The sequence below is a fragment of the Hippopotamus amphibius genome, chromosome 11 (assembly GCF_030028045.1).
Source record: "Hippopotamus amphibius kiboko isolate mHipAmp2 chromosome 11, mHipAmp2.hap2, whole genome shotgun sequence".
NCBI classification, from domain to species: Eukaryota; Metazoa; Chordata; class Mammalia; order Artiodactyla; family Hippopotamidae; genus Hippopotamus; species Hippopotamus amphibius.
In genome coordinates this window covers 84,620,776-84,648,745 of record NC_080196.1, presented here as the reverse complement: position 1 = coordinate 84,648,745, position 27,970 = coordinate 84,620,776, and the positions used below count along the sequence as shown (strand labels likewise).

The window sequence follows — 27,970 nt, the reverse complement described above, 5'->3', positions numbered from 1 at the left end:
TATTAGAGAAGCACCAGAACAAGAGTTCGGCCTCATTCCAATTGACTTGGAATTCTACTCCCTGTGTTCATTTCCCTAGCTTCTCTGTTGTGTTCCTGGAATGCGTGGGATGTAGCTGATGCCTCCAGGAAACTAACATTTTGTGGGGGGAAGTGACTTGTGACCAAATGGTCCAGATGTTGTGGGTACATGCAGAGGTCTGCACAGGCCCCGTGGGAGCACAGCCAAGGAGGTGCCTCCCTTAGCATCAGACGCTCAAGAGATGGCTTCCTGAAGACGGTACCTGAACTGATCAAGAAGGAAACACAGGAAGCAGTAGGTTTTAGTACAAAGGCGAAGAGAGAACCAGGAAGAAATCAGCAGTAGGGGGGCTGCCGGCGGGTGGTGCAGAAGGCAGGAGCAGCAGGGCACATGGTCCCCGATGACACACAGAACCCTCTTGTTGCCACACCTGCTTCCAACACTGGAGGAGCCTCGGAGGAGGATGTACCCCTGATGGAGACGGACAGAAGCTCAGCTGAAGACCTGCTGTGGGGGGTCAGGTGCTCTTGGTGAAGAGGTTTGGGAAAGAGGGAGGAAGCTGGGAGGCCCGGAGCAGGGGAGCGGGAACCAGCATCATCACTGATCACAGGAAGCACCAGGGTGTCCACCTGGCCTCTTCTCCCTGTCCTTCGAGCTTGCAGACTCCTCGAGGACCAGCCCCGTGTTCTTACTTATTTGCAGAGGAAAAACACTTTCATTGTCTAGAGTCAGAAAAATATATTTAGATTCAAACGAAGAAAGACCAAGTGTGTGACCTGGGAGAGAGATGCTGTGAGCCCAGGGTTCTGCCTGCAGAGAAGGCAGACTGGCCCCGAGCTCTTGTCACCCAGGCTCTGCTGGCGCTCAGGGCTGGAGGTGACACTGAGGAGGATGTGGCCAGTTTCCCAACAAGCCACGGGCAGGATTGGGCACCCATTTTTATCCAGAACATACAAGACTTATGTTATTCCATGAAAAAAAACCCTTCTCATGGAGGTGCAGTTTTGAATTAAAAATCCTGTTTCTCTTAAATATAACATTTTCAGCTCTTTTACCACTTCCCATTTAAAAAAAAACCCTTGAATTATTTATTTGCTTCATTTTTTAAATTGCAAGACAGTTTGATTGGAGAAACAGGCCTTCATTTTCACCACATAATAGTATTTTCATATCTGTCACTTCCTTCAGAATAGCTACTGGCAAATTTGCAAATTGGTTCTTATTGTTTGGGTATTTATAATAACTTCCCGTCCTCCTGTTTATTTTTTCTACTTACTTATCAGTCTCAGTAACCTATTAAGACTTCTACGTTGAATTTTATCACTAGAATAAGCAAGATGATTTTTTTTTTTTTGGCACACGGGCTTAGTTGCTCTGCGGCATGTGGGATCTTCCTGGAGCTGGGATCGAACCCGTGACCTCTACATTGGCAGGCGGATTCTTAACCACCGCGCCACCTAGGAAGCCCCGAAGATGATGTTTTTAAAAGTCAGCTTTACATCAATTTTTATGGCAACTAATAATTTTAGTATTTCCCACTTTTGGCATATTATCAATTTTCAGACACCTGTGTGTATCATAATATTATCTTCTTGTATGTCATGTCAGTCCAGCTCAGTACAGCATGTATTTATCGATCTCTTGCTCTGTGTTGGGACATCGTACTAGATGCTAGGAGTGTAGGGGGTTGATTTATAGTCTCTGTCCTGCATGGTTCACAGGCTTCAGGTCACCATTCTCACCATTATGGTTTTCATTGCGGGAGGTATGCCTCCCCTCCCTTCTCCTCCCCTCTCCCTCACTCCCTCCTTTCTTTCCTCCCTCTCTCCTTTCCTTCCTTCCTTCCTTCCTTCCTTCGCAAAGCAGGATTTTTACGTGCCAGTTAGAATTCCAATTCAAGTATGCTTAAAAAAATTTTTTTTTTGTACGCTGTGGGCTGGACCCTCAGGCCGTGAATTGTGTGTGCTGCCAGCTGGAGCAGGTCCTGGGCCCACCCTGAGTGGGGCTACAGAACAGAGGAGGTATATGGCCACTAAGGTGACTTCTGTGACAGATGCTGACACCTCTGATTACCAGCAAACTACTGATTGTTTCAATACAAATTGGTTCAATACAGTGTGTTTTTGACATTCCTACATCCTGGCTTGTGTGTTTGATATAATTTGCTGGGACGAAATTGTGCTCTTTTACCTTTGAAATGGCTTGATTATTGCAGTCTGGAAAAGGCCTCCAAGAGAGGAGCTTTGGGGGCCCAGGGGTATATTTCTAAAGAAGAAGACTGGAGTTTGCTGTCCTTTCCTTTCCAGGTTGTATTTCTGGGCAATTTGCTTCAAAAATTAACAGGTTCCAGATGAGAGCTGAGAAAATACAATAACAACAACCAACTTTAGTTCTTTTTCTGAGAAAAAAAAATGAGTTATTTGCTCTTTAAGATTCATTTGCGCCAAGGAAGGGCTGCTCAACTTAGAAATGCAGAATTACCTCAGGATGGTGTCCTTTCCTGAAGAATATTATCAGCGCTTGTGATCTTGATTCCCCTTCCTTTGACTTACCTGTTCATGTGAAATTTTAGTTCTTACTGATGTGGGTAGATGTTACTTGGTTGTAGGTCATGGTGTGATTTACACCAGATCGTTGAAGTTTTGTTTTGAGAGGTTCCTCCCCATTTTTAACCAAAGGAGAAACAGGAGAAAACACTGGAGGTCCTGAGGGTGTGTTGGATTTAAAGGGGTCAGCTGGAAACCTTTTGTTCCCAACCCTTTATCTTCAGCCCCAAGTGGGTATCTAGCCTCACTCCTAGGTTGTGCCTGGTTAGTGCTGTTCCAGCTGGGAGCTGTGTCCTGCCAGCAGAGAAGTGGCCCCAGGACACCTCAGGATGTCTGCAAAGTCCTTCCAGCTCATCCCACCTGTTATTTAAGTGCTGCTGATTCAACCAGCCTCTAGTATCGTTAAAAAATTACATGTGGCATAATTTCTGTGATGGGAAGTTGAGGCTTAGAGTATTAATGGATTTGTCCAATGCAGCTCTATTGGGATTCACATTTTGGTTTCCTCTTAGCTGCCACCAAGTAGAAGTCAGGCTCTGAGGTTCAGTGTTTGCTAAAGCTGGACACCGAAAATGTATTTTCCCACTTTTTTTGTGTGGTATATAAGGTTAATAAATGTCTTTTCATTCCCCAAAGCTGACCAAAGCCTCATAGAACCTCTTTTGATGACATAGAATTTGCACTGAATCCACTTGTAAGAAAAAAAATGGTTAACACTTGGAGTTTAACTTCACGTACCTTTTTCTTCCAAGAGAAGCTCCCTGGAGTGTAACTTCATCATGACAGAAAAGGTTCACTATTCAAGACGCTCTCTTGTTTCTTGCCTCTTCCTGAATGTCTAAGTGGAAATTATTACCCTAATATTATTTTTCCAACAGAAACTTTTGTTTCATCCCTTTTGAATATTGTTGTTGTAGCCGTGTCATTATGTGAGCCAGACTGAACATTGCAGAATCATCTGTTTGTTGAAAACTGTTGAACATTTATACCACTAGTCAGATATGACAGCTTTTCTCAGATCCCTGCATCTCTAAGGGCAAAGGAAGTCCAGGCTTTCATTCCTTTATTCATTCTGCACCATTGTCACGTGATTGTGATGTGAGAGGTACCCTACTAGGCTCCCAGAGACACAACGAAGGCACAGCTCTGCTCTTAAGGGGCTTATAGTCCAATCAAGGTGGCATGTTTACAGGGTGAAATACTACAAGGTCATGTGGAGGCAAGTCATAAGAGTGATGGGGCCAAAATGTGATGGGTGTTCAGAAATGCAAGAGATTACATTTCCTTAGATTTGATTTGATTTTAAAATACAAAATGTACACATACATTTTATAAGAAAATTTAACATTAGATAAAAAACCATTGTTTTCCCTACTTCAGTTTCTCTTCCCAGGGGTTAATGATCTGATATATTCTTCCAGATGTTCTCTGTGTGCAGAGAGGGCTGGCAGAGTGGAGGGGTTAAACCCCAGTTTCACCTTGACCTTGGACAAGTTACATATCCTTTGTGAGCCTTAGTTTCCTGAAAATGGGAATATTGATTGAATATTGTAAATATCAACCTCATAGACCTGTTGTATTGTGTATAGTATAACTTTTAGGTTTTGACTGATTGTTTTGTGAAATGTCTTTCAATGTCCACGCACATGAGTAGCAGCCCTTCTTTGTGACTGTGGCTCAGAGTTCCTGGTGTGGCAATCCTTTCTGAATTATTTACTTATTGCTAGACGTGTGCTTTTTTATTCAGAGAAGATTACATTTTATTAGGTGACGAGGGTGTTCTCTGGGAGGAGACAGATGTTTCAGTGAGCTCGAAGGATGCTTTGGAATTTGGTAAAGATGATTGGGCAGAGGGCATTATGAGTTGGCAAAGAAAGAGACAGGGATTTATTTACTCTTTCAGTAAATATTTACTGACTGCTTACTATGTTTAGAAACAGGCATAGAACCTGGAAATAGATGAATGAACAGGAGGGAGTCTGTGTTCTGATGTGGCCGAGGGTGTGGTGACATGTACTTGGGGAATGGCTGATGGGGGGTTGGGTAGAAGGAGGTGTGTCTAAGGCTGTGCATTGTTGGCTGAGCTGTTCCTGGGCAGAGGCCAAGAGTGGAATGGTCTGCAACCTCCCTGTCACCGTGAAAACTGACCGAGTGACCTAATGATGACATTTGTGGAGCTAACCCAGCCTCGACAAAATTTTGATAGGAACCATCCGGCTTAGCCCCAAAAGGGCTCATGAGTCATGCCTCCTTTTTGGAGATAGACTAGAATAGCAAAACAGTCTCATTTTGAGGACTTTGGGGAAAGTTCTGACACATTATGGGTCATCTAGTAAATCCAGGGCATAGCGATGGGTCTGGAAAGGTCATCTACGTTCAGAAATTTAGAAGATTCAAAACTTCTTTATTTATTGACCAAAAAATCAAATGCTCTCTTAGATCAAGGTCATGAGCTAATGAAAATATGTATCGTAAGCTTAAACATATTCCTGGAATAATTAATTCTCCAAATAGAGCACCCCACTGGTGGTCTTAAACTAGCTTAATTTTATGAGGCAGGAGGATGTGGTGTGCATTGAAAAGAAGGGTAGGGAGAGAGAGCAGAAGGCAGTGACATCCAAGGATGGGATGAGGCTGGGTGGAACACCCTGTGGTTTGTCCACCACGGGGAGTGTGTCGTGCCCCTTCCATCCTCAGTTACACGGATTTTGAGTGGGATTAGCATTCAGAGTGCTGAGGAAAAGACTGAGTGCAAAGTCAAAGACTGAGTCTGAGTTACAGCCCCAGCAGATCTGGTGGAGAAGCTGATTTTGAGGCGGGAGTCCAATTCCTCACTATTTTGGACGTTGTTCTGGGAGTGAGGGTTTCACACTGTGGTCAGAGGCTGTTCTTCATTACTGTGGTATCAGAAGCATAAACCCCAGACATAGTCGAGGGCTGAATTCATGCCATAAAAGGTGTGTCTACTTCTCTGGCACCAGAAATATTTGGAGGCAATAGCGCTGGCTCCATATATGTCAGGGAAGAGGGTGTTCCCAGGAAGAAGCAGGCAGGATGTCAGAATAAATTTATCAACATAAAAACAACCCTTTTTAATCAGTTTTCAGCCATATTAGTTGTTAAACGAGATACTGTTGCTGGGCAGCATCGTGGGCTGAGGATGGAAGAAATAGGACTTCATGGTCGGCCGCTGAGCTGACTACTTTTCATGTTAATGCACACACCAGTCCAGGGAGGATGCTGCCAAGAATAATAGAGAATATTCTGAAGCCTACAGTGAAAGGCAGCAAAAAAAATCTCATTTTACTAAGTTCTTGAAAGAAGGAAACTGTGGCAGGCAGTAAATTAATCCTGTTATTAAGAGCCATGCCGCCTACATGAAGCCTGCATACACACGTACATACACGTATATTCTCCAGCCCTCGCGTCTACTTTCTACAGCTGTCTCAGATTGCGTAGGGACCAGTATGTGGGAGGCCCTTGAATGTCAGGGGATAGAGTGGCATTGCAGCTGATTTCTCTTATTTTTGAAATGAAAATGACATTTAGTCTTTGTTTATAATGCAGTCCAGTAAGCCAATCCCAATTTATTTCAGGTTAAATGGTATGAACTCCCTAATATTTGACTGTTTTTGATGTAGAAGCCATCAAATTCAGTGGTTCATCCTAATAGTTTAAACATACTGATAGCAAATGGAAGGGTAACTTTTCAAATTTGAAATCTTGCTGCATCGTATAGATGGTACACTTGTGAATCAGACTTGGCATGAAAAATCTAAGTAACCAGAAATCCAGTAAGGAACTTTGCTGTATTATTAGGGTTCTGAGCACTTCTCTTAGGTTTTTCAGAGGACCAATGATGTAAAAATCCAACTGCAGTGAATTGGTAGTCTAGTAGAATTTGTATATATTAGAAAGATAAGTTAACTTTTTGGAAAATTACAGAAAAGTAGTGTTAATTAAAAATGAGATAGAATTAATAAAGTTAATTAACAATTAAAAACTGGAATTCAAAAGTTATAAAATTAAGCATGAGGGATCATTAGATCTTTCTAAAAATTTTACTGAATAAAATAAGTTTTAAATTCTTAAAGATTAATAATTTAATCTTTATAGATTAAATAGATATAGTCTTTATAGATTAAGGCTTAATTGCAGTTAATAATTTAAAAAACTAAAAGACAAATCTACATTCTGCCAGTAAGAGACCAATAGAGAGGTATAGTGATCCAGTTATAAATTGTTGAATTATGTAAAGGTGAATTGAGACTAAGTTAAGTTACTTTCCTCACATGAGAATAAATATGTATATAAAGGATGATGAGTGATATCTAAAGAAATCAGGAAATACCAAGACACAGACCTAAGTGACTCTTGGTGTCCCCATCCACAAACACTATCCGTCCTCCTCCAGAGATTAAAAAAAAGCTACTATGATGGATGGGCGAAGAAACAATTTTAATGCTTGACCTTTTCTCTGCATTCACTTGTCCAGCATAATTTCTTATTCATCACAATAGTAAGAGAGCAAGTTTTATTTTGAGAAAGCATAGGAGCTGTGGATTTAAATGCAGGGCTCTTCAGACTCAGAATGAAATAGATCTAATTTCTAATATAAGTGTTCAGAAAGCTTAAGGAATGATGTATTAGCATAAAAGCTTTTTTCCTCATTGCAATCATGAGAGACAGTCTGTGCTATTTCTCTCTGGATCAGGTCTCCTGGTCAAGCTTGAGCATGGGATTTGCATTTTAAATATGACAGCTTTCTATGGATAATTTGTAAAATCGTGAATAACATATTAAAAGACATTTTTAAAGGAGGAAAAAGCACTGTATTCTTTAAAATTTGTTTCCTGCAAACCGTATAATCAATCAGGAAGTTTAGAAAACTCAAACTTTTTAATGCTGTTAATAATATTCAATCAGGTATATACTAAATTAATTAAAGTAGAAAAGAGAATCCTACTGTTTAAAATAATTTAAAAGGCAGTAAAGTTTTAAACTCACATGGCTAAAAACAAAATCACACTAAGATTTTAGTGAGCATCTGGTTCAACTCATATTTTACATGTTGTACCTCAGGTTGTTTGGAAAAAAAAAAGTAGAAAACTCAGACCAAAACCTTTTATCATTTACAAAAGAATATAAAAAAATAATGTATATATGTGTAAAAAAAAAGAAATACATCAGGTTATTTTCATCAAAAAAGATGCTTTCACCTTATTTTTCCTTAGATTCCTTAAAATTTTTAGTAAACTGAGTAGTGGTTATGATTTTCAGCTAATTTGATTCTAAGTTCTATTCCCTATAGAAGTCCTGTTTTCCTTGAGGCTTTTACTCTAAAATTACATTCTTTTAACCAAATTCTGAAATGACATTAATGTCCAATATTTTTTCCCATCTTTTTTGAGATATAATTGACATATAACATTGTGTAAGTTTATGTATTGATTTGATACATTTATATATTGCAAAATGGTTACCTCTACAGCTTAGCTACCACTTTCACCACGGAATTACCATTTCTTTCATGTGATGAGAGATTTCTGTTTCTTGTAGTGTCAGAAACACATGACTGATGGATTTGATGTTGACTGACAGACTCCCTGGAACAAAGTCAGCTTTCATACATCTCTGGAAAAAGTGTAGTGTTAAAATATAGGGACTGTCTCTACATGTGTTTTCTTATTTGATGAATATTTCTGTCCTGTGTGTCCCACACGTGTGAACATGCTCATGGTGGTGTGGGGAGCACAGGACAGGCACTGCATGGTAAGAGTGTGGGCAGATGTCTGCCTTTCTGAACTGTAGTGGAAGGGACTGTCTGGTGTCCTCTTTCTAGAAGAACTAATTTTTGCAACTTTCTGAAGGAAGCACTTGGGCCAGGACCTCCACTGTATGTGGAGGTCAGAGATACAGGAAGAAGGAAGAGAGTGATCTTGTCTTGCCTGTCGGTTGTCCTACAGCATCACTACGTGAGACATTTATAAGTTTAACCAGATGTAAAACACAGGCATATGTCCTGGGGGAAAGAATTTACACAAACAGACAATGAATAAGGTGACTTAACAGCCTTTCCTGTCTCTCATTTCTTTGATGGTTTTGCTTCCTTAGGAAAAATCTGCAGTTGTTGTTGTTGTTGTTTTCTGCTGCATTGTAAGTATTTTGCAGCTGTTTCTCTTGTCATTACTGTTTTTATAAAATCATCATGGTTTTGAGAGGACATCCTTTTAAAAGTCATCGATCGCTTCAGAGCACAGACGGAAAAATATTAAAAGTGTAAACACACAAAATAATTCTAGAATCACTCAACTGACTATTTTGTCTCTTGGTGCTGAAGTTGCTTATTCTGAATAACGTGTATCTACTGCTCTGGCGACTGTTAAAATAAACAGGGCATTTTGAGGCCATAAAGAGCATTTAGAATGTACTTCATTGAAATGGAGCTTCTACACACTTAAGCTGTGTTGTCTTGCGGGCCATTCATGGCGAGGGACTCCTTGGCCTTGCTGAAGGTATGGAGGAAAAGAGGACACATTTTTGCTAAAAATTCAGCTTTGAGACCACTTACCTTTAATAACACAATTAAGATTATTACCTTCGACTCTGATGGAAGTAAAAGTGTGCATAATAAACCTCTTCATGATCGTATAATACACAGGAAACTAGGACACATGTGCTGCAACACGAGTGTTTCGATAAATGATGTGGCCATTTTAAAAATTTCATATTTGCAAGAGATTTTTCCCCTTTCTATACTGATTAAACTCTTAAGTTGTCAAAGTCACATCTATTGTTTCTCCTACTTGCAGAGTTTTTCCTAAACTGCTTATTGGTTTTCACCTTTAGAAAAATGAAATTTGTTAATGAGATCAGTCCAGTTGTTTACAATTCAAATGGCAGCCCTAATGTGTATAATGCTCTTCAGTTGATAACTTGTTATCTGGCAGTTTCTAATTATGAGCTCTCTAGGCCTGGCAAGGTCTTTTTTGGGGAAATCCCTGGTTGTCATCCTTTGAGGGAAATTTCTATATAATTTTGAATGGTTAAAACCAGGTAGAAATAGTGGAAAAGACAGTCCATTTTTAGCTAAAGTGAAGAATCTTTTTCCTTAGAAAATGTTGATCTGCTTTGTAAAAAATTGTACTGTCAATAGTAGAATCCTTGAGGCAGTGGACAGAGGTCCAGGTGCCTGGACAGCCCGCAAGAGGTGTGGGTACCAGCATCTGATAACTTTCTATAAGAGCAGAGGGTGTGCTCTGTGACTCCAGGTCCTGGATAAAGGACCACTGCTATTTGCCTTCTGAGCCTTTTCTAGCTCACACGTGCCTTATTGAGAAGTTCAAAGGCATATTTTGCCCTAGGCAGGGTAACGCACTTAGATATGGCGTTCAGAGTCCCTGTAAGCTCGGTGACTCCTGGGTAGCAACTTCACACATAAAGCAGAAAATTCAGCAATTAGGCCACTGTCATCAATCAAACTGGATAATATCAGACAAAAATAAACCAGGGTGGATTTTTAGAAGTGGCTTGATTTTTTTGTGTGTGTCTGTGGAAGTTTGGGTATTAGTCATGTGTTGCTGCATACAAATTACTCAAACAGCTTAAAGCAACAAACCCTGCTGCAGAGTTTCTGGGAGCTGGGAATCCAGGGAGGTTCAGCTGGTGTCTCCGGCTCTGGCTGTCACAGGCTGCAGTCAAGGTCGGTCAGGCTTCAGTCTCCGGAGGACCTGCTTCCAGGTTCACTCGTGGGACCGCTGGCTGGTGCGGGCTGCCTGCTGGCTGGAGACCTCAGCTCCTTCCCTGCGGGCTCTCTTCGGGACAGCTCGCAGCCTGGCAGCTGGCTCCCCTCAGAGAGCAAAGGGCACCCAGGGTAGACGCCACCAAGAGCTCTGCTGGTCACTGGCAGGGAGCCCCTGGGTGCCTGTCTCTGGTCACTGGCAGGGAGCCCTTGGGTCCAGCCCACACTCAGGAGCAGAGGATCACAGAGGGACCATTACAGAGGCTGGGTCATCCTTGCCTGGGCTTAAGCATTTGGGACTTTGTTATAAATAATGGTAACTAAAGGTTCTGCCCTGAGAACCCAAGAGTGGGCTCCTTTCTCCCGCCTGCAAATTTAGCTGTTGGGAATGTCCTCAGTTTACACATTTCCACTGTGTGTGATATGATACCTTACAGAAGGAGGTTATAAAACGGAAACAGTGACAGGCATCCAGCGGAGGGAAGGTTCTGGCCCCTGAACCCCTGACAGTTACCTGGGAATGCGTCAGACAGGTGAGCATGTGGAGCTGAGGCCGCCAGGCTTCCTGATGGAGGTGCAGACTCAGGACAGACTTCTAGGATCTAACCTCAGCCCCGCCACTTTCTGTACTTCCTACTCCTGCTGCTTTGTTATGTGTAGAGAGAGTAAAAACAGGACCTGTGAAAGGAGGGTAGTGAGAGTGTGAGTTAAAGCACAGATAGTGCTTGACGCAGGGTGGGTGCTGGTGTGAGCTGATACTGACACGTGCCCTGACCACCCTCTTTAAAGTGCTACTGTCCTACAAGCGAGTTCTAGTTTTCTTTTTATCCAGAAATACACAGAATTAGGTAATTTTGCTGCACAGTATGATAAACGTTAAAACACCTTAAGGCTAAAATCAAAGCAACAGTCTACTTGATTAAATGTTCGTTTGAGTCAATGCCAGTGGTGGTGTTTTGATGCTATCAGGAAGGCTGTAGCCTTGATTCCCTGGTTTTCTTCTCAGATGCCCTCATGGCTTTCAGTCCATTTCACACATTTGTTCACTGTCTGTTCCTTTTGTGAGTGTGAGAACCGCCTGTGCCCTGGGCCCTGGAGGTGACAGAGATGGTCACAGACACGTGGACAAATGCCCTTGACACCAGAAAAGAAGGGCTCTGGGAGAGGTGCCCAGAGCAGAAGGAAGGCACCTGGTTTGGGGGAGGAAACATGGGAGCAGCACAGGAACAGGCCGGACGCAGGAAAGTGGTCCAGCGCCTGCGAGGCCTTGAGGCCGGAAGCGGCACAGCACAGGGCCCTTCAGCTGGGCAGCTGCTTGGAAGGCAGGACGCGTGCTGGTGGGACAGGAGGCTGCAGGCCCAGGCAGGAGCCAGGCTGCGACCTTGATGGAGGGTGAGAACCATCACTTAGTCTATGTCGCAGAGTGGACACCAAGTCCTCTGATCCCTCCCAAGGCTGGGTGACCCGGCCCCATCCAGGACCGCCTGACCCACCTCAGGGCTGTCTGGGGTGGTCAGATGGGCCGGGGGCTTCACTCTTGGCCTTGAGCCCACTGCCCATGGGGTGGCTGGTCACCGCCTCGCTGCCTCACCTCGGGGCTCGGATCTTGCCTCCTGGGTGAGCCCTGCCTTCAGTGCTCCTAGGGGATGCAGTGGCCCCCTCCCCCACCCCAGGGGCCCTGTTCCCCTACCCCGAGTTCTTGTTTACAGGGCACTCATCCTCCAGCACAGCTTGCAAGCTTCTACTGTGCTTCTTGTTCACCATACATCTCCCCTCCTGAATGTGAAGGGATGCTGGTTGGTCCAGGACTTAGTATGGGCTCAGTAAATATTAGTGACTGGATGAATAACAAAATGTCTTTGGATTGTGAAGGATCTTTACCTCTGGATGAGAAATAAAAGAGAGAAAACAATAGCTAGAAAGACAATCTAGACATGGGTTCTTGCTCTTTTATTTTGCCTCATTTATACATTTTCCTGTCCAGTCGATAGTGTGGAAAAGTCTTCCTGATTTGGGTCTTTCATCAAGGAGGTTGGGGGTGTCCTTGGTGGTAAACAAAGCTACCGTTATGTGCATGACCCCCATGGGATGAAAAAGCACTTTTGTAGATTCCTTCCTCCCCTACAACATCCCTCACTGTATCCTGTTTGCCTGTCATTGTCCAGAGGAAGCCACCAGCAGCCGGGGCCCTGTCTCGTAATCCCGTGTGCATCCCGCCCTGGTCTGTCCCCTGGTCCCAGACCCTCTGACTCTGCAGGCAGGAGGCCTTGCCTGTGCTGTGTCTGCCCAGCTCAGCCCTCTGTGGCTTCGTGACCCTTGCACAGCCCTCTTGTTTCCTGCATCTGGTGATGCTCCCCTTGCGTTTCCATCTCTGACTCCCATCCCTCTCCTGGGCTGAGGCCTTTCTCCAGAGACTGTTCCAGATATCCTTACAGATGATCAAATGACCAATCTCTCTCTCTGTTGTAGTGAATTTCTTCCATCAAAACTTTTCTTGTGAAAATGGACTTCCCCAGTTTTTCTCCTGTCTGTGCTCCATTTTCTGCTTCTTTTTTATTCTGTACCTGCCGACTTTCCCTTCCCCATCTTGGCACCCCCCTCTTCTCCCCTGCCGCTGCTCCCCAGTATAGGCAGCCGCCTGCACCTCCTGTTTCCCCTGGTTGCAGTGACTAGGAGAACCCACCCCCTTCTGTCCGGTCTGCTCACCCCTCTGCTCAGGGCCTGGGTCCGCGTCCCTCTGGTGTCACGGTCCCCTGACTGTTTCTACCAGGGCTGAGTCCCACGGTCGGATTCCGTGAATGTGCCTGAAGGTACCACTTTCTCCTTAAATGACTTATTTTCTTTCACGGCAGGAATCCTTATCATCCCTGGGGTCGTGAGACTTGGAGGCACTTTTGTGTGATTTCTCGTCACATCTTTCCATATTTGTTGTTCCAAATGCCTTTTTATTCCACGTGCTGCTTCTTAAGTTCCATTGTTTCTGCACCATTTACACCTCTTGCTGCAACACTGAAGTTTCCCAGCCTGCAAGCAATCTCCAGATTACTCTTCGTGAAGTGTTTTCTCCTGATCCAGATGGTCAGGGACTCATTCCTGCGGCTCCACGTTCTCTCCACTTGGTCTCTGACTACTTTCGTTCCAACACGTCTCCATCCTGTGAATCCGTTCAACCGACCTCATCCACGTGGGGATACTTACTCCTTCCCTGCCTCGGCCTTTCTTTTCTTGTTTTTGAATATTGATTGATTGATTGAGTTGGTTGCTCTAGGTCTTAGTTGTGGCATGTGAACTCTTAGTTGTGGCATGCATGTGGGATCTAGTTCTCTGGATTGAACCCGGGTCCCTTGCATTGGGAGCGCCCAGTCTTAACCACGGCGCCACCAGGGACGTCCCCCTCGGCCTTTCTTTATTCGTCCGATGTGTTCGTTTCTAATTGCTGTAAGATGCTCCTTTCCCCTCTCCCTGGACGTTGCCCGCCACCTCTCCCTGTCTGGTAAGGAGGATCCGCACCACATTTGCTCTTGTTTTTGAGGGCTTCCTGGGTCTAAGACTCTGAGCCAAGCGTTTAGACCTTCACTGCTCATCATAAGTCTCTGAGTCAGAGACATTTATCAGACCCATTTCACAGATGAGCAAGGGGAGCTTGAGCAGGGAAGGGGCACATCTCCGACATGCCATGCTCCCTTTAAGACGAGAGATGCAGAGCAGGGAGCATAGACTTGGGGCCTGAGTTTAGTCCAGGCTCTGTCACCTCCTCGCTGGCAGAACCCAGGGAGTGAGTGAGTCTCCGAGCCTGGGAGCCTTTCCTTGTCAGACGGGGACTAATGAGGTAACTGGGGTCAAGCCCGGCCACAGAGCATTTGACAAATATCTTCTTCTCTTTTCTTTCCCTTAGTATCTCCTCTTCTTCCAATCACAGCCTTACCCGAACACCGGAAACCCTCCCAGCCCCGTTGCCCTGTTTCGATAGCTATTTTCATTTGTGACATATTTCAGGCCTGCCTTTGTTCAGGTACACCAGTGCTGCCCTCTTAGTTGGGTTCTAAGAGCAGGGACTCTGCATTTTAATTCCTGTTTGTCATCACGCTCCACGTAATGATGGGCACAGAATGGATGCTCCGTTTTTCCTTCCTAACTGAGGGTTTGCTTGGGCCGCGATGCCTCCTGATGCCGTGATGCCTGAGAGCCCTTCCGTCACTAACGCCTCTCCCCTACTCTCCCCCCCACAGCCTGTGCGTTCCGGTACAATGGGCTCTCCTTCGTCTACCTCATCTACCTCCTGCTCATCCCCCTGTTCTCAGAACCAACCAAAACCACCATGCAAGGTAAGAGACCTTTGCTCCTCTGCACCACGGCTGGTGCATCTGGGGGCTCCCCAGGGGTGTCGGGATCTGATGGGAGAGTTGCTGGTCCAGTAGGGAGCGGGGCCACACGTCTTGGCAGTAAAGCTGTGTGGCACTTGGTGGTGACACTTTTTTTGTCACTCACACAGCTGTTTTCCCCATACAGGGTCCCTGGCAGGCCTGTATTAGTAGGTTTGCAGAAGGTCTGGAAGTGTTTGGCTGGTTAAGAGGAACTCTGTGCTCTCGTTAAAATGAGGCAGATGGGGTGGATGGCATGGGCACAGATTTGGGTATTCTGTCTGCTGGGGAGGAGGTGGTGGCAGGCAGGGAAGAGGGCTTTGAGCCCTGGAGCAGAAGACCTCGGAGTGGGGGTGGGGGGTGGGGGGGATGCTGGGTGAGGTCATGACTTGTTCACACGTCAGCCGAGCACTGTCACGTGTGCCTCCATCAAGTACAGAAAAAGAGAGATTCAAGTTCTAGTTTCTCAAGTGTGTTGCTGCAAACCTTTAGATCCCTTCCCTGTTGCTCTCCAAGCACCTGAAGGCATAGAAAGAAATAGTGACTCTGTTTCCTGAGGCTCTGCTGAGGAAGCCTGGTCTGGTTTGTACATGTATATGTTTGAAGTTCTTCCACAAAGATAGAAATTAAACCACACTGAGTTAATTCAATTAATTGTTTTTCAAAGCAATGCCGTTACAAAAAATAAGGACTGTGGCCAGTGCCTTAGTGAGTGTGATGTCCGTATGTTTACAGGAAAGGACGGGAAGTCGGGTTTGACGTGGGGAGGGCCGTGGCTCCAGGCCGCCAGCTCGCGGTGCTGACTCTTCAGGAAAAGCAGTGAAGACGTGGTGTAAACAGAGCAGTAAATCCTGACTGTATCTCTCCCATTCTTCCCCATTGATTGTGGGTCTTTTGATCATTCATTCTAATGGTTAGGACTGCAGATGCTGTGTTGATTTCCCTGCCTCAGGAAGAATCTAAATAATAGCTCTTCTAAGTCAGTTAAATCCTTAGTACACAAAGTTAAGAAGGGCTAGAGAAATGTGAGTCTATACGAATCCTCATCAAACCAAAAATATGTTGTTTATGGGACCCCACCCACCCCAGCCTCATTCCTAGAGTCCAACATAAACAAAGATGTTTAAACAGAGTAGCTTCTGGCCTCAGAACCAAGTTGATAACATACAGGAGACTCTTATTTCATGACTGGGAGCTCATGTTTCAAAGAAAGAAACTTTCATACATATTCAGCGTTAAGTGCTTTAAAAATGAGTACCTGTTCATACTGCATTAAGTGATGTATTGCTTTTCTATCAGGGTGTCCCCTTGTTTTATCTGGAAATCAGGTCCCTGGGATTCCCCTTCATACTTATGTGATGACCCTTACTTTCCCTTCTTCCCCAACTACCCAGCCCTGCTCGGACCGGGGGTCTCGTCTCTATAGGGGTGACAGTGGCCTATCGTCTGTGCCTGGAGCACAGGGAGTCACACGGTCAGGAAGCTTAGAGGTGAAACGTGAGATCAGAGGCAAAGAGCAGCTCCTGTGTCGGGGGGAGAAACATCCTGAATCACCAGTGTCACAAGGTCAGAGCACAGACAGCATCATGACCTGCAGGTGTCTGCCTGCCGCCCTTCAGGCGCCGAGGGAGGAACAGCTCAAAGGGAGCCCGCAGGCATCTTTCCAGTGGATACTTGGGGGCAGGGCTGGGATTGTGTGTCCTGTCCTTCCATCCTTCCTGCGTTTCAGCACGCAGGGGTGTGGCCGAAACCTCGTAACCTCATTTATTTGCTGTGTGTGGAAGCACACAGGGACTCGAGGGAGGGGGTCCCATATAACTTTTGTGAACATGTGGGGCTCCCCATCCGGTGTTTCCACATCTGTGAGTCGAGGCACCCAAGCCAGGCATTTCTGGCAGGGCCATGTTCCAGGGCTTTGGCCACATGGTCCAGGTTGATGCCTGTGTGGCGTCCACACAGACAATGATGGGCCTAGAAGGGTGATGGCTCTGTGGCTTTGCAGGGGGCCTTGGGGTCACACACACTCAGCCTTTCAAGTTCCTGTTCACGTTCATTTCTCACAAAAGGGTAGGAAAGTCCAGTGCCACTGGGGAGAACCCTGGGGCATCCGCTCAGCCTTCCTGCGCAGGCCTCTGCCACACAAGTGCACACGCACACACACACACACGCACACGCACGCCCATGCACAGGCACACACACTCGTGGGTGCGCATACTTAGGGCACGGAAGACAGGCACCTTGAATTCGCTATCGGTCAGCGTGCAATTCCTCCCTCTCTTCTTTCTCCTTGGATTTCTCAGCATTAGTCAGACATTGTGTGGCATGTCTACCAGCGCCCAGGGAGTCTCAGCGAAGCCCCTCTCCCCAGGCTTGAAATCTCTACACCCACCCAGCTCTCTCATCTCCTCCAATGTTCTCTTTGGTCCCTCAGTCATCCAGGGTCTCATCTGAGGCTGAGCCAAGGCCCATTTTGATACATTTATTCATTGAGTCCCTTTTAATACATCACCTTGAAAATGGCAAGGATTTTGCTGTTTTGTTTACTGCTGCATTTATAGGACGTGGGACAGTGTCTGGTGCATGGCAGGCAGTCAGTAAATATTTATGGAATGAATGAATGAATGCATTCATTTCCAGAGTCTAGAGTTCTAGAAGCATCTAGGAACGCAGCACCAGTCCTCTGCTTCCCTTTCCCATCACAGAATAGTTTATCGCTTACACCTGTCTCTCCTCTGGGGTCAGAATCTTGGGGGGGGAACAGGCCGTGGCATTTTGCTATTTTAGATTTATTGGGATCAGGGGATTATGAGTAATTGAAGAAATCAAAATGTTCTATACTCTTCCTTACAACATTAGGCATTTTATTTAAGCCTATGATACTGTAGGAAGGGCAGTAAATCTTTGCTTGCTGTTCAGTTAACAGTGTGCTTCGCATTTAAATTGAGACTTCAGTCTATTAAATAAGAATTAATATATAATTAACTTCAGGTGGCCCAAATATTCCAAGTTGATAAGATATTAAGGTTTTTAATCAGACGCAAATTAGGTTCCCTCTACCTTATGTTTAATGTGTACCCCTTTGGCTAGTATGGTGAGAGGGTTGGTATTTTGTTTGGATGGGATGTAAGTAGTAAAATGTATAAGATATGGAAGAAGTCCATATACTGTATATACTCAGTATATCCTGGCTAATGATAATATGGCTATTATTTTGAAGTACAACATTATTACTTTGAATGCCAGACTGAGCTAGATTTAGAAATCTCAATCTCATAGCTAGCCCTAACCTCAAGATTTTTCCTAGTGCCCTTTAAATATCAGCTAAGAAGTGTGTGATTTCCAGGGTTTCCTATTAAATAATGTTTACTTTAAGTAGCCAATTACTAGAGAGCCAGTGGTGCTGCCTACTAAGTATGTGCTATTTACAGGCATCAATTTAATTTCTATAATAACCTTTTGGCAGAGCTGCTATTATTATTAAAAACTATTATCAGAAATCCTCATGTTACAGACAGAGCCTGAGCTCCCTACAGCATAAGAACAAGCTCCAGGACACACAGGTGCCGTGTGGGTGGCCATGCTCTTAACCACTGTGTTGTCTGACTCACGCTCAGGACAGAGCACTGTTCTCAGGATTTGCGAGGGTGGAGGGAAACCCAGGCACTTAATAAATACTTGTTGGCTGATAGATTACCAGGCCCTGGGCACAAGGGTCTGGAGAGATAATATGGGTTTATTTAGAGGAGATATTTCAATTTGCATCAGTGCAGATTGATGACATATGTGTATATTATATAGAAAATACATCTTATTAAGTGTGATTATTTCTTTCGGCAAATGTTCATTGAAAGACTGCCCTTCACAGAACACTCTGTTTGGGTTTGTGGAGGACAAAAATGAGAAGAAAACATGGTTCTTCACTGGCATGGCCTCCCAAACACATCGGCTTTTATGTATTTCATTGAATGGTAGCTCTTTCAGAGGTCGTCTTTGGAAGCCATAGACTCATTCCCGTGATGCTCTCATTTCTTTAAACTGACCTCAAATTACTGCTCTGCAGTTGCCTTTAGAGTTTGCCTTCAATAGGCTCAATGGTGGCAAACCATTGTCCTTTTAAGGTGGGCAGATCTGATAGTATTTGGAGTCAAGTTTGGTGGGGGAAAAACTGGTGATGAAATTAGTCATGTCAATTTTAGAAAAGAAAAAGATGAAACCCAGAGTATTTAGTATAAATAAAAGTGTCTGAAGGTGACTCCTCATGATGGATGAGGAGGTTTAAGATTTATTGGCATGAGAGCACCATGGTTGATACACATGGACGCTAAACACATGGAACATCTTTCCATGATGTGTTCGTGCAGATGCATGGATATGTGAGATCTAGGATGTCAGGCAAAGATGAGATGCGGAAATGAAAAGGCAGCAACCAGAAGGAGATAATGATTAGCTCCAACTACCATGGAATCTTGACCACACAGTCAGGCTGTGCCTACCTGGCCCAGACCAGAGGCTCAGATGGAATGTCTGCAGAGGCCTGTGAACTGAGGATGCTAATAACATGTCACATTTCCTACATGCCAGCAACTGCTGTAAGCACTCCCTGTGTACTAACTCATTTAATTAGAGGATAGAAAAATGATTTATTGAAAAGGCAGGACTCTCCCTCCATTCTGACATGAAAAAAAAGCCCACTGGGTTATAAATCTACTTCAGCAACTAAGAACCTGCAAAGTGAGAGGCTGGTGTGAGTGCTGTCTCCCCCTACCAAGGAGATCAGTGAGACTCAGTCACATTCATGCCAGTCTGGACTCCTGACCTCCTGTTCTCACCCCACCTCACCAGCCCTTCTGCGAGTCTTGGGGCCCCTTCCCCATGAAGCTACAAGAGACCACCCATTTCATGTACCTGATCCTAATTTCTTCGATTTTGATTATATAAATGCTCAGAGTCCTGAGTCTTTTTCAGTTGGTTTCAACAGAAAGTTGAAACATCCCTGCATGCACTATGGATAAACAACTGTGCTAACTTTATCAGTAAAGTGTCCAGGGTCTGGGTGAGAAACACATATCTGACTACAGTGTGGAATCTGGGATTTACTGGAAATCTCTTCTGTCTCCTTCCTTCGTCCTGCCAGCAACGTGTCCTTGTTCATGTGCCCTCCTGCAGCCTGGGGTGGGTAAGAGGGTCTTCTCCATTCTTTTGGTGGGGAGAGTCATCTATTTATCGAGGGGGCTGCTTAAAAAGGAATTGTCCACGTGTCAAGACTTGCTGGGCAATATTAGCTGTTGACCTACAGCAAAGATATCTTAGAAGCATCATCATCTAATCAGTTCACATGTGAAATGTTTATGTCTCAAACACACACATACACACACACACATGCTAAGGGAGCAGAGATGAGTGTTGTCTAAGGTGGGTAATTGTTTCTCTTTTTTAATAAATTATTTATTTATTGGTTGCATTGGGTCTTCATTGCTGCATGCAGGCTTTCTCTAGTTGTGGCGAATGGGGGCTACTTTTCGTTGTGGTGCATGGGCTTCTCATTGCAGTGGCTTCTCTTGTTGTGGAGCATGGACTCTAGGTGTGTGGGCTTCAGTAGCTGTGGCACAAGGGCTCAATAGTTGTGGCCCACGGGCTCTAGAGCTTAGGCTTAGTTGCTGTAGTTGTGGCGTACAGGCTTAGTTGCTCCATAGCATGTGGGATCTTCCTGGACCAGGGATCGTGTGCCCTGCATTGGCAGGCGGATTCTTAACCACTGTGCCACCAGGGAAGCCTGGTGGGTAATTATTTCTAACAACAAAGTTGTCTTCTAGTCCAAGGACCCATACTTACTGGGAGCCTTCTCGAGATTGGATGACACTAATAGGTGAGAACAGAACTCCTAGTAGTGGAGGAAATGAAGAGCTTTGGATATCTGGGTGGCACCCAAAGCCCTTCTTTTTTGTTTGTTTATTTATTATTTATATCAAAGTATAGTTGATTTACAGTGTTGTGTTAATTACTGCTCTTGGGTTGGAAGAATTAACGTTGTTAAAATGGCCATACTACCCAAAGAAATCTACAGATTTAATGCAATCCCTATCAAATTACCCATGACATTTTTCACACAACTAGAACAAATAATCCTAAAATTCATATGGAACCATAAAGACCCAGAATTGCCAAAGCAATCCTGAGAAAAAATAACAAAGCTGGAGGCATAACCCTCCCAGGCTTCAGACAATACTACAAAGCTATAGTAATCAAAACAGCATGGTACTGGCACAAAAACAGACATATGGATCAATGGAACAGAATAGAGAGCCCAGAAATAAACCCACACACCTACAGTCAATTAATCTTTGACAAAAGAGGCAAGAATATACAATGGAGAAAAGACAGGCTCTTCAATAAGTGGTCCTGGGAAAACTGGACAGCTACATGCAAATCAGTGGAGTTAGGACACTCCCTCAGACCATACATGAATATAAACTCAAAATAGCTTAAAGACTAAAATATAAGACATGACACCATAAAACTCCTAGAAAAGAACACAGTCAAAACATTCTCTGACATAAATTGTACCGATGTGTGCATCTTTTTTAAGTCTCCCTGTTCAGTTTTGAAGGCCAGGTCCTCCCAGAGCAGGTGAAACACACATGTGGGTCCAACCCTTGGCTGAGGCGGTCAGATTGCAAAAGGAAAACAAAAGGACCAAACTTTCAGGATTTTCCCTCAAAATATTTTTCAATATGGAGCTTCATGGAGAAGATTTTCTTCTCTCTGTTAGGAAAGGAGTGGGACTCTGAAATATCTTTTTTTTTTTCTAGTTATCTTTGCTTTGTTATTTTGAGCAAGGTAGCAATTCCCTTGCTGTATTTGCTTGTGCTTACACTAAAAAATTATTAAGAAGGTAGTTTTTCTCATTATTGGGATCTCTTTTAACATTTGGGAGGGGGATGGAATTAGAAAGGGGTGGTAAAGGAGAGGCTTTGTTGTGCTTTGAGGACAATTGTGAGCAAGTGAAATTTTAATTAATTATTTTTGGCTGCATTGGGTCTTCGTTGCTGTGTGTGGGCTTTCTCTAGTTGCAGCGAGTGGGGGCTACTATTCGTGCATGGGTTCTGTAGTTGTGGCTCACAGGCTCATAGCACAGGCTTGGTAGTTGTCGTGAGGGCTTAGTTGCTCCAAGGCATGTGGGATCTTCCCAGACCAGGGATCGAACCCATATCCTCTGCATTGGCAGGCAAATTCTTAACCACTGCACCCCCAGGGAAGTCCTGAAAGTGAAATTTTAGGAGGTCAAGTTCACTTTTGTAAACTGTTGCTATAGTTATTCCAAGATGATAGGGAAAATATTTTATTCTCTCCAGCTCTGAACAAAGGTCCTAGTTTAAGAGGAAATTGTCATAATCATGAGGGGAGTAACGGGGAGAGAGAGAGAGAGAGGGAGTGTGTGTGTGTGTGTGTGTGTGTATGTGTGTGTGTGTAAAATAATCACCAGAGGGACTTACCCTGAGGGTCTGACTCCGGATACACTTTACCAGAATCACTAAAGGCTCCCTGAGAAAAGAAAAATGATGTTCCATTCACCGACATGAAGAGGCAAAGAGGTCTGTAACTTGTAAAGTCGTGTTTAGACGTCAGAGAGGAAATAGTAGCAGATATTTTAAACTGCTTGCATCTGGTTTTTGTTAAAAACACTGTTAGTCTTTATACCATTAGGCTTATTATTACTATGTTTTATTATGTCATCATAAAGCAAAAGGCAAGAAAATATTTAATTGAGGTAAATTATTTGGGGTAAGTGTTTTATTATCAATATCAGCTCATGACCAAATGGAATGCTACCAAAAATGATTACATGCTTGTTTCTTGAATTTTTGAATAAATTGATAGGTCTTTTAGGTTATTTTATCTGTCCTTTGTAGGGGGGGTAGTTGTTTTGAATTTGGCAGAGACTATTCAGTGACACAGAAGAGCTTTCAGGCAACACATATAATTCTCAGCTCAGGAAACATTGGGTCGTATGATTATATGACTAAGGAGAGGTTTTCAGAAGTCCTAAACTGTGTGCTTTATTTGGCTGTGATAAACCAAATCTGCAGTGTGACCTCACCTGTGATTTAGATGCTGTCTGTCATAACAAGGAGGGGGTCACCTGAACTGGATATGTTTGCTAATTCACGCTTCAAATTACTCTTGTTTGTTCACTTGACAAATATTTACTGGTACCCCGTCAACACTGTCCTGAGCAGTTGGATGCTATAAGGTAAACAGGACAGGCTTTCTGTCCCTGGGATGTGAGTTAACACCATGATCGTGGGCAGGTTCTGAGTCCTCGTTCCCCCTGTTTTGAGTCTGGGCATTGGTCCTGGACAGAATGTTAAGAAGTCTGCCCGTGGGGTCAAGTTCATGGGCACCCCATCCTGTGCTTTGTGCCGAATAAATGATTAAAGAGTCCAGAGAAGGAAATCGTCACTCTTCTCTTACTTTAAAAATTTATTTTCCCTTTGAAAGGATTCAACTGATTTGATTTGCTTCTGTATGTATTTGCAGTCCATTTATTTCAGCTTTGAAGTTGACTTATTTCAAAGTCTGGACGAGACTAATTACTGATGAATTCACTTGTTAGAGTCTAGGCTTTACTTCATGGGTAACTATTTCTCTTAAATAGACCCACATGTATTTGCACAGATTCATACAAAAGAACTCTTTGAGATGACAACTTACATTTAACTTTCAAACAGTGTGAATTATTAATTAGAAGAAAAATGAGTAGATAACACGTGTTTGCTATTTGCCGGGCGGCTCCCCCAAGCTTTCTAGACAGTATCTCCCTGAGCCCTTCCAACACCCCTGTGAGATAGGAATTTATATTATTTATATTTTACAGACAAGGAAGCTGAGAAACACACGGAGGTTCATGAATAATTCCTGAAATGAACATTTAAAAAAATTGATCCAATGAGTGAAAGCTTCTAATATAAATAATTCAGTTACCAACCCAGGCATTTCCCACATTCCACTGGTTTTATTATAAAGTTAATATAGAGTGAAAATAAGTTGGGGGGATTTTGCATGTAATCCAGCTGCCTTATGACAATAGAAGTGGATGATTATCATAGCTCAAACCACCTTTTAGGGATATTTGCTCAGCATTAAGCAGAGAAGAGAATCCCAAGGATATTTTTCCCGAATTTTTAAAAATTATTCATTTATTATGAATTGACTAATAGGCCATTCACATTTCTTGATCTCATTGAATAGGTGATGTCGATGATATTGATACACAGTATGTGCTCGATTTCTCTTGTTTACTGAATGAGCATCACTGCGTCTGCAGTGGGTGGCCAGCCGGGCGCTGGAGCCCCCCATGACCATGACATTGGACCTTTAGCACCCCCCTCCTTCTGTTCTCCTCACCCCCTCCTTCCTCCCTCCTTTCCATTCTCACTCTCTCCATTTATTTTTTAAATTAGTTTTGCCGAAATGTATATCTTGCCTTTCAACTCTCCAATACTCTGCGCATTTAGGGAACATTTGGGGAAGGCCATTTTCCACCTCCTCTGCTGGCCTGGTGCCCATGATGCTGGTGGCACAGGGTGGGCTGGCTTGGAGCCCCACCCAGATCCCTAGACCTGCAGGAGGACAGCCTGGAGCCGGGCATGTGTGTGTCCTGGAGTGGCCTCTTCTCCGTCCCCTATAGCCTAGCCACCCATGACCAGGGTTACAGGGTCCCTTGACAACTGGGTGCAAAGGACTATCACCCTTGTCCCCATCATATCAGGTTCCTTTGGATCTAATGATATCTGCGAAAGGAAAATTGCTCTTCTAAGATGCAGGGGCACCTGGCAAGCTGGTGCTGCCGCCTGGCTGGGGATGCCCCCTCCCCCACAGCGGAGCTGAGCTGCTCTGCCCAGACCCCCACTCCCAACACACACACACACATACACACACGCGCACACACATACACACACACACGCACCTCTTTAGGATCAAGGTGTTGATCCTCTCCAAGGTCTGGCCTGTTGGTGGCCAAGGGCTCACGGCCATCTCTGTCCTTCTCTGAGACCTGTCCTGAGCGGAGAGGGTCCCTCCAGGTGGTGGGCATGGTCCCCATTTCAATGAGTGGTCATGGCAGGGTCCCCTTGCCTTTTTCTGGGACGGTCCTGCTGTCTCAGCTCCAGAGCTTCCTCTGGGGTCGTCTGAGCTGTCACCGCGTTGCACCCTGGCCTTTCTCTCTCCCAGCCCTGCTGCCCTCTCTGCCTCCACAGAGTCTGTGCGCCAGGCCCGAGGGGGTAATCTAACAGCCGCTGACACAGGGCCCTGGCCAGGAGGGCCTGTGAAGGCTGGATTCTGGCCCCTGTTTTGCTGACCAAAAAATAATACTCCAGTATAGGATCTAGTGCTTCCAGGGGAAGGAGTCCCTTTGTGGGCCGGTGAGGTGGGGGGGTGGGGAGGTAGCAGTGGTCCCTGCAGCAAAAAAGGAGGAAAAAGCGCATTTTAGAGCAACACACAATTTACCTGAAGATGAGCCCCATTTACTCAACAGGCTCCTGTCAGCTCCCCTCCTGACTTCCTCAGCATTCTTGAGGAGGGCGCTGAGTGATGACCCGGCTAGTCTGTAAGGTTCCGGCCTTGGCCTCCCCAGAGGGACCCGGCCACGCAGAGGCTGCCGAGATCTATCACTGTGTCCTCTCAGCTGAGAGGCAGGAAGTGAGCAGAGGAAGCGGCTAATAGCAAGGTCGGGTCTGGACGGCGGAGTGATAGGCCCTGCAGCTGCAGGACCGGGGGCTTCTGGTCAGGAGGCCCTACGGCCTCTGCTCTTCCTTTGTTCCACAATTACTTGCTAGTGGACTGCGCGATAGGTGAGGATTAATTATCTGTTTGCTGCCAGGCTCATTCAACGGCCAGCTTATTAGAAGGCGTGATCCGCACGCGGGCTGTGCTGGCTGCTTGTTCATGGAGACGGGTGTTGGGCAAACATGCGTCCATCTGATGAGCTGACAGCGGTGACGGGGCAGGTGGGCTGCACCTGTCTTTAAGTAGCAGTTATGGGCTCTGTCATTCAACCAGATGCTGCTCATCAAATATTCAGCAGCCAGAGCTTTTACAAAGGCCTTTCATCGCTCGTGTACAAGCAGAAAGGAGGAAGGAGGCCAGGCTTCTGAAAGCTGGGCTAGGCTTTTTTGTTTGGGGCACCAGCTGGTTGGAAGGAGGGAGGGGATTGGGGAATGGTTACCTGGGGAATTTAAACATACTGGTGGTCCAGAGTTTTCCTGTTTTTTGGACTTTGTGTGTAACACTCTAACAGAATCTGAGTGAACAAGTCCCCTGCATTAATTCCTGGAACCACCTGCCACAGGAAGATAGAGTTACACTGAGGGGGCACAGGATGAAGTGTTGAGTGACTGATTGATTCACTCGTTCATGAGACAAATATTTATGAGGCATTTGCTCTTTACAAATAGTACGTTTAGACAGGTAATACAATAGAAAGCAAAGGTAACCTAGCTCTATAATCCAGAAATGTGCTCTCCAGTTGGTAATACTAAAAATAAGTTTTATTTTTTAGAATACGTTCTAAAGTCTAAATACAGTTGTTCCTCTTCGTTGGCAGATTCGGTATTTGTGAATTTGCCTACCTGATAAAATTTATTTGTGACCCCAAACAGTGCTCACCCAGCTTTCATGGTCATTGTTGGACCTGAGCAGAGAGGCAGGGAGTTGGAGTTGCTGGCTGCACGCACGCAGTGAGGTTCTCCTTCTGGGTTCGGCTGAAGACTGTGAACAAGTGTCCTATTTGCAGTCTAGCTAGTGCCACGTATACCACATTTTTGTTCATTGTGTTGGTGATGTTGCTGTTTAAAATGGCCTCAAGCATAGTGCTCTCCTGTGCTCCTGAGTGCAAGAAGGCTGGACATGTGATTGTGCAATCCCACTCCTGAGCATAGATCTGGAAAAGATGAAAACTGTAATTCAACAAGACACATGCACACCTGTGTTCATAGCTGCACTACTTACAGTAGCCAAGACACAAAGCAACCTAAATTTCCATCAACGGATGAATGGATAAAGAAGATGTGGTACATATATACAATGGAATACTACTCAGCTATAAAAAAGGTTGAAATAATGCCATTTGCAGCAGCATGGATGGGCCTAGAGATGATCATAGTAAGAAAAGTAAGTCAGAGAAAGACAAATATATGATATTGCTTATATGTGGACTGTAAAAATGAATTTATTTACAAAACAGAAACAGGCTCACAGACATAGAAAACAAACTTATGGTTACCAAAGGGGAAAGGTGGGGGATAAATTAGGAGTTTGGGATTAACATATGCACACCACTATATATAAAACAGATAAACAACAAGGACCTACTGTATGGCACAGGAAACTATACTCAATATCTCGTAATAACCTGTAATGGAAAAGAATCTGAAATAGACTATATATACATATCTGAATCTCTTTGCTGTACAGCTGAAACTAACACAATATTGTAAATAAACTATGCTTCAATTTTAAAAAAATGGAAAAAAGAAAAAGAAGGCTGGGATGTGCCTTATGGAGAAAGTACCTTTATCATAGCGACTGTGTCCAACCAGGAGTCACAGTGCTGTTGGCTGTGAGTTCACTGTTGATGAATCTGCAAAGTATATTGAATAAGGTGTCTTTAAACAGGTTATATATTGATCAGTTGATGAAAATGTTGTAACCAGAGGCTCCCAGGAACCTACTGTGTTTCCCCAAGGAGCAGTGGTCAGTACCATCCCATTCAGTGTTCAGGGCAACGTCATAGAGCATCACTACTGCAAATAACAACAGGTAACTGTACATTGTGCACTGGAATGTGGGGCTTAGGGTTATAACAACGTGGGGCTTAGGGTTATAGCAACATAGGGCTTGAAATAGGAGAGGAGAACTGTCATAGGCAAGGAGTTTCCTGAAGTTGCTAGAAGGTGTAATATTTTTCTTGAAGGTGTAATATTAAGACAGTTTGGACAATTGTGTGGTTGAGGAGAGCTTCTGTAAAGCTGTCACAATTTCTTCTTTGGTGAAATGTTGTCTGTATTTGATTTGCAATTAGCTGTGTCTTTTCTGCAATTTTTTATTAAAGTCTTGGAATTTTAAACCTGGGACACAGATCTACCTCTGGAAGTGTTTGATGTTAGTGTCCTGACAGGAATGGTGCAGAGGAGGGCTGTGGAGGAAGCTTGCACTTTTTAAGCTTTCACTGTTTAAATGACTCGTTAGTGTAATAATAATGCTATTTATTTTCACATTTCACAAAGAGCTTTTACTTTGATTAT

At 44.4% G+C, this 27,970-nt stretch overlaps 1 protein-coding gene across 2 annotated transcripts in view; it reads left to right on the top strand.

Annotated features, from left to right (window-relative positions):
* Window positions 1–27,970, top strand: part of PIEZO2 (piezo type mechanosensitive ion channel component 2) — a 338,838-nt gene that overhangs the window by 52,011 nt on the left and 258,857 nt on the right. For both annotated transcript variants that reach the window (XM_057700316.1, XM_057700315.1), the window contains exon 2: window positions 14,538–14,633. In XM_057700316.1, the coding sequence (XP_057556299.1) occupies window positions 14,538–14,633 (96 nt within the window). The remainder of the gene's footprint in view (window positions 1–14,537; window positions 14,634–27,970) is intronic.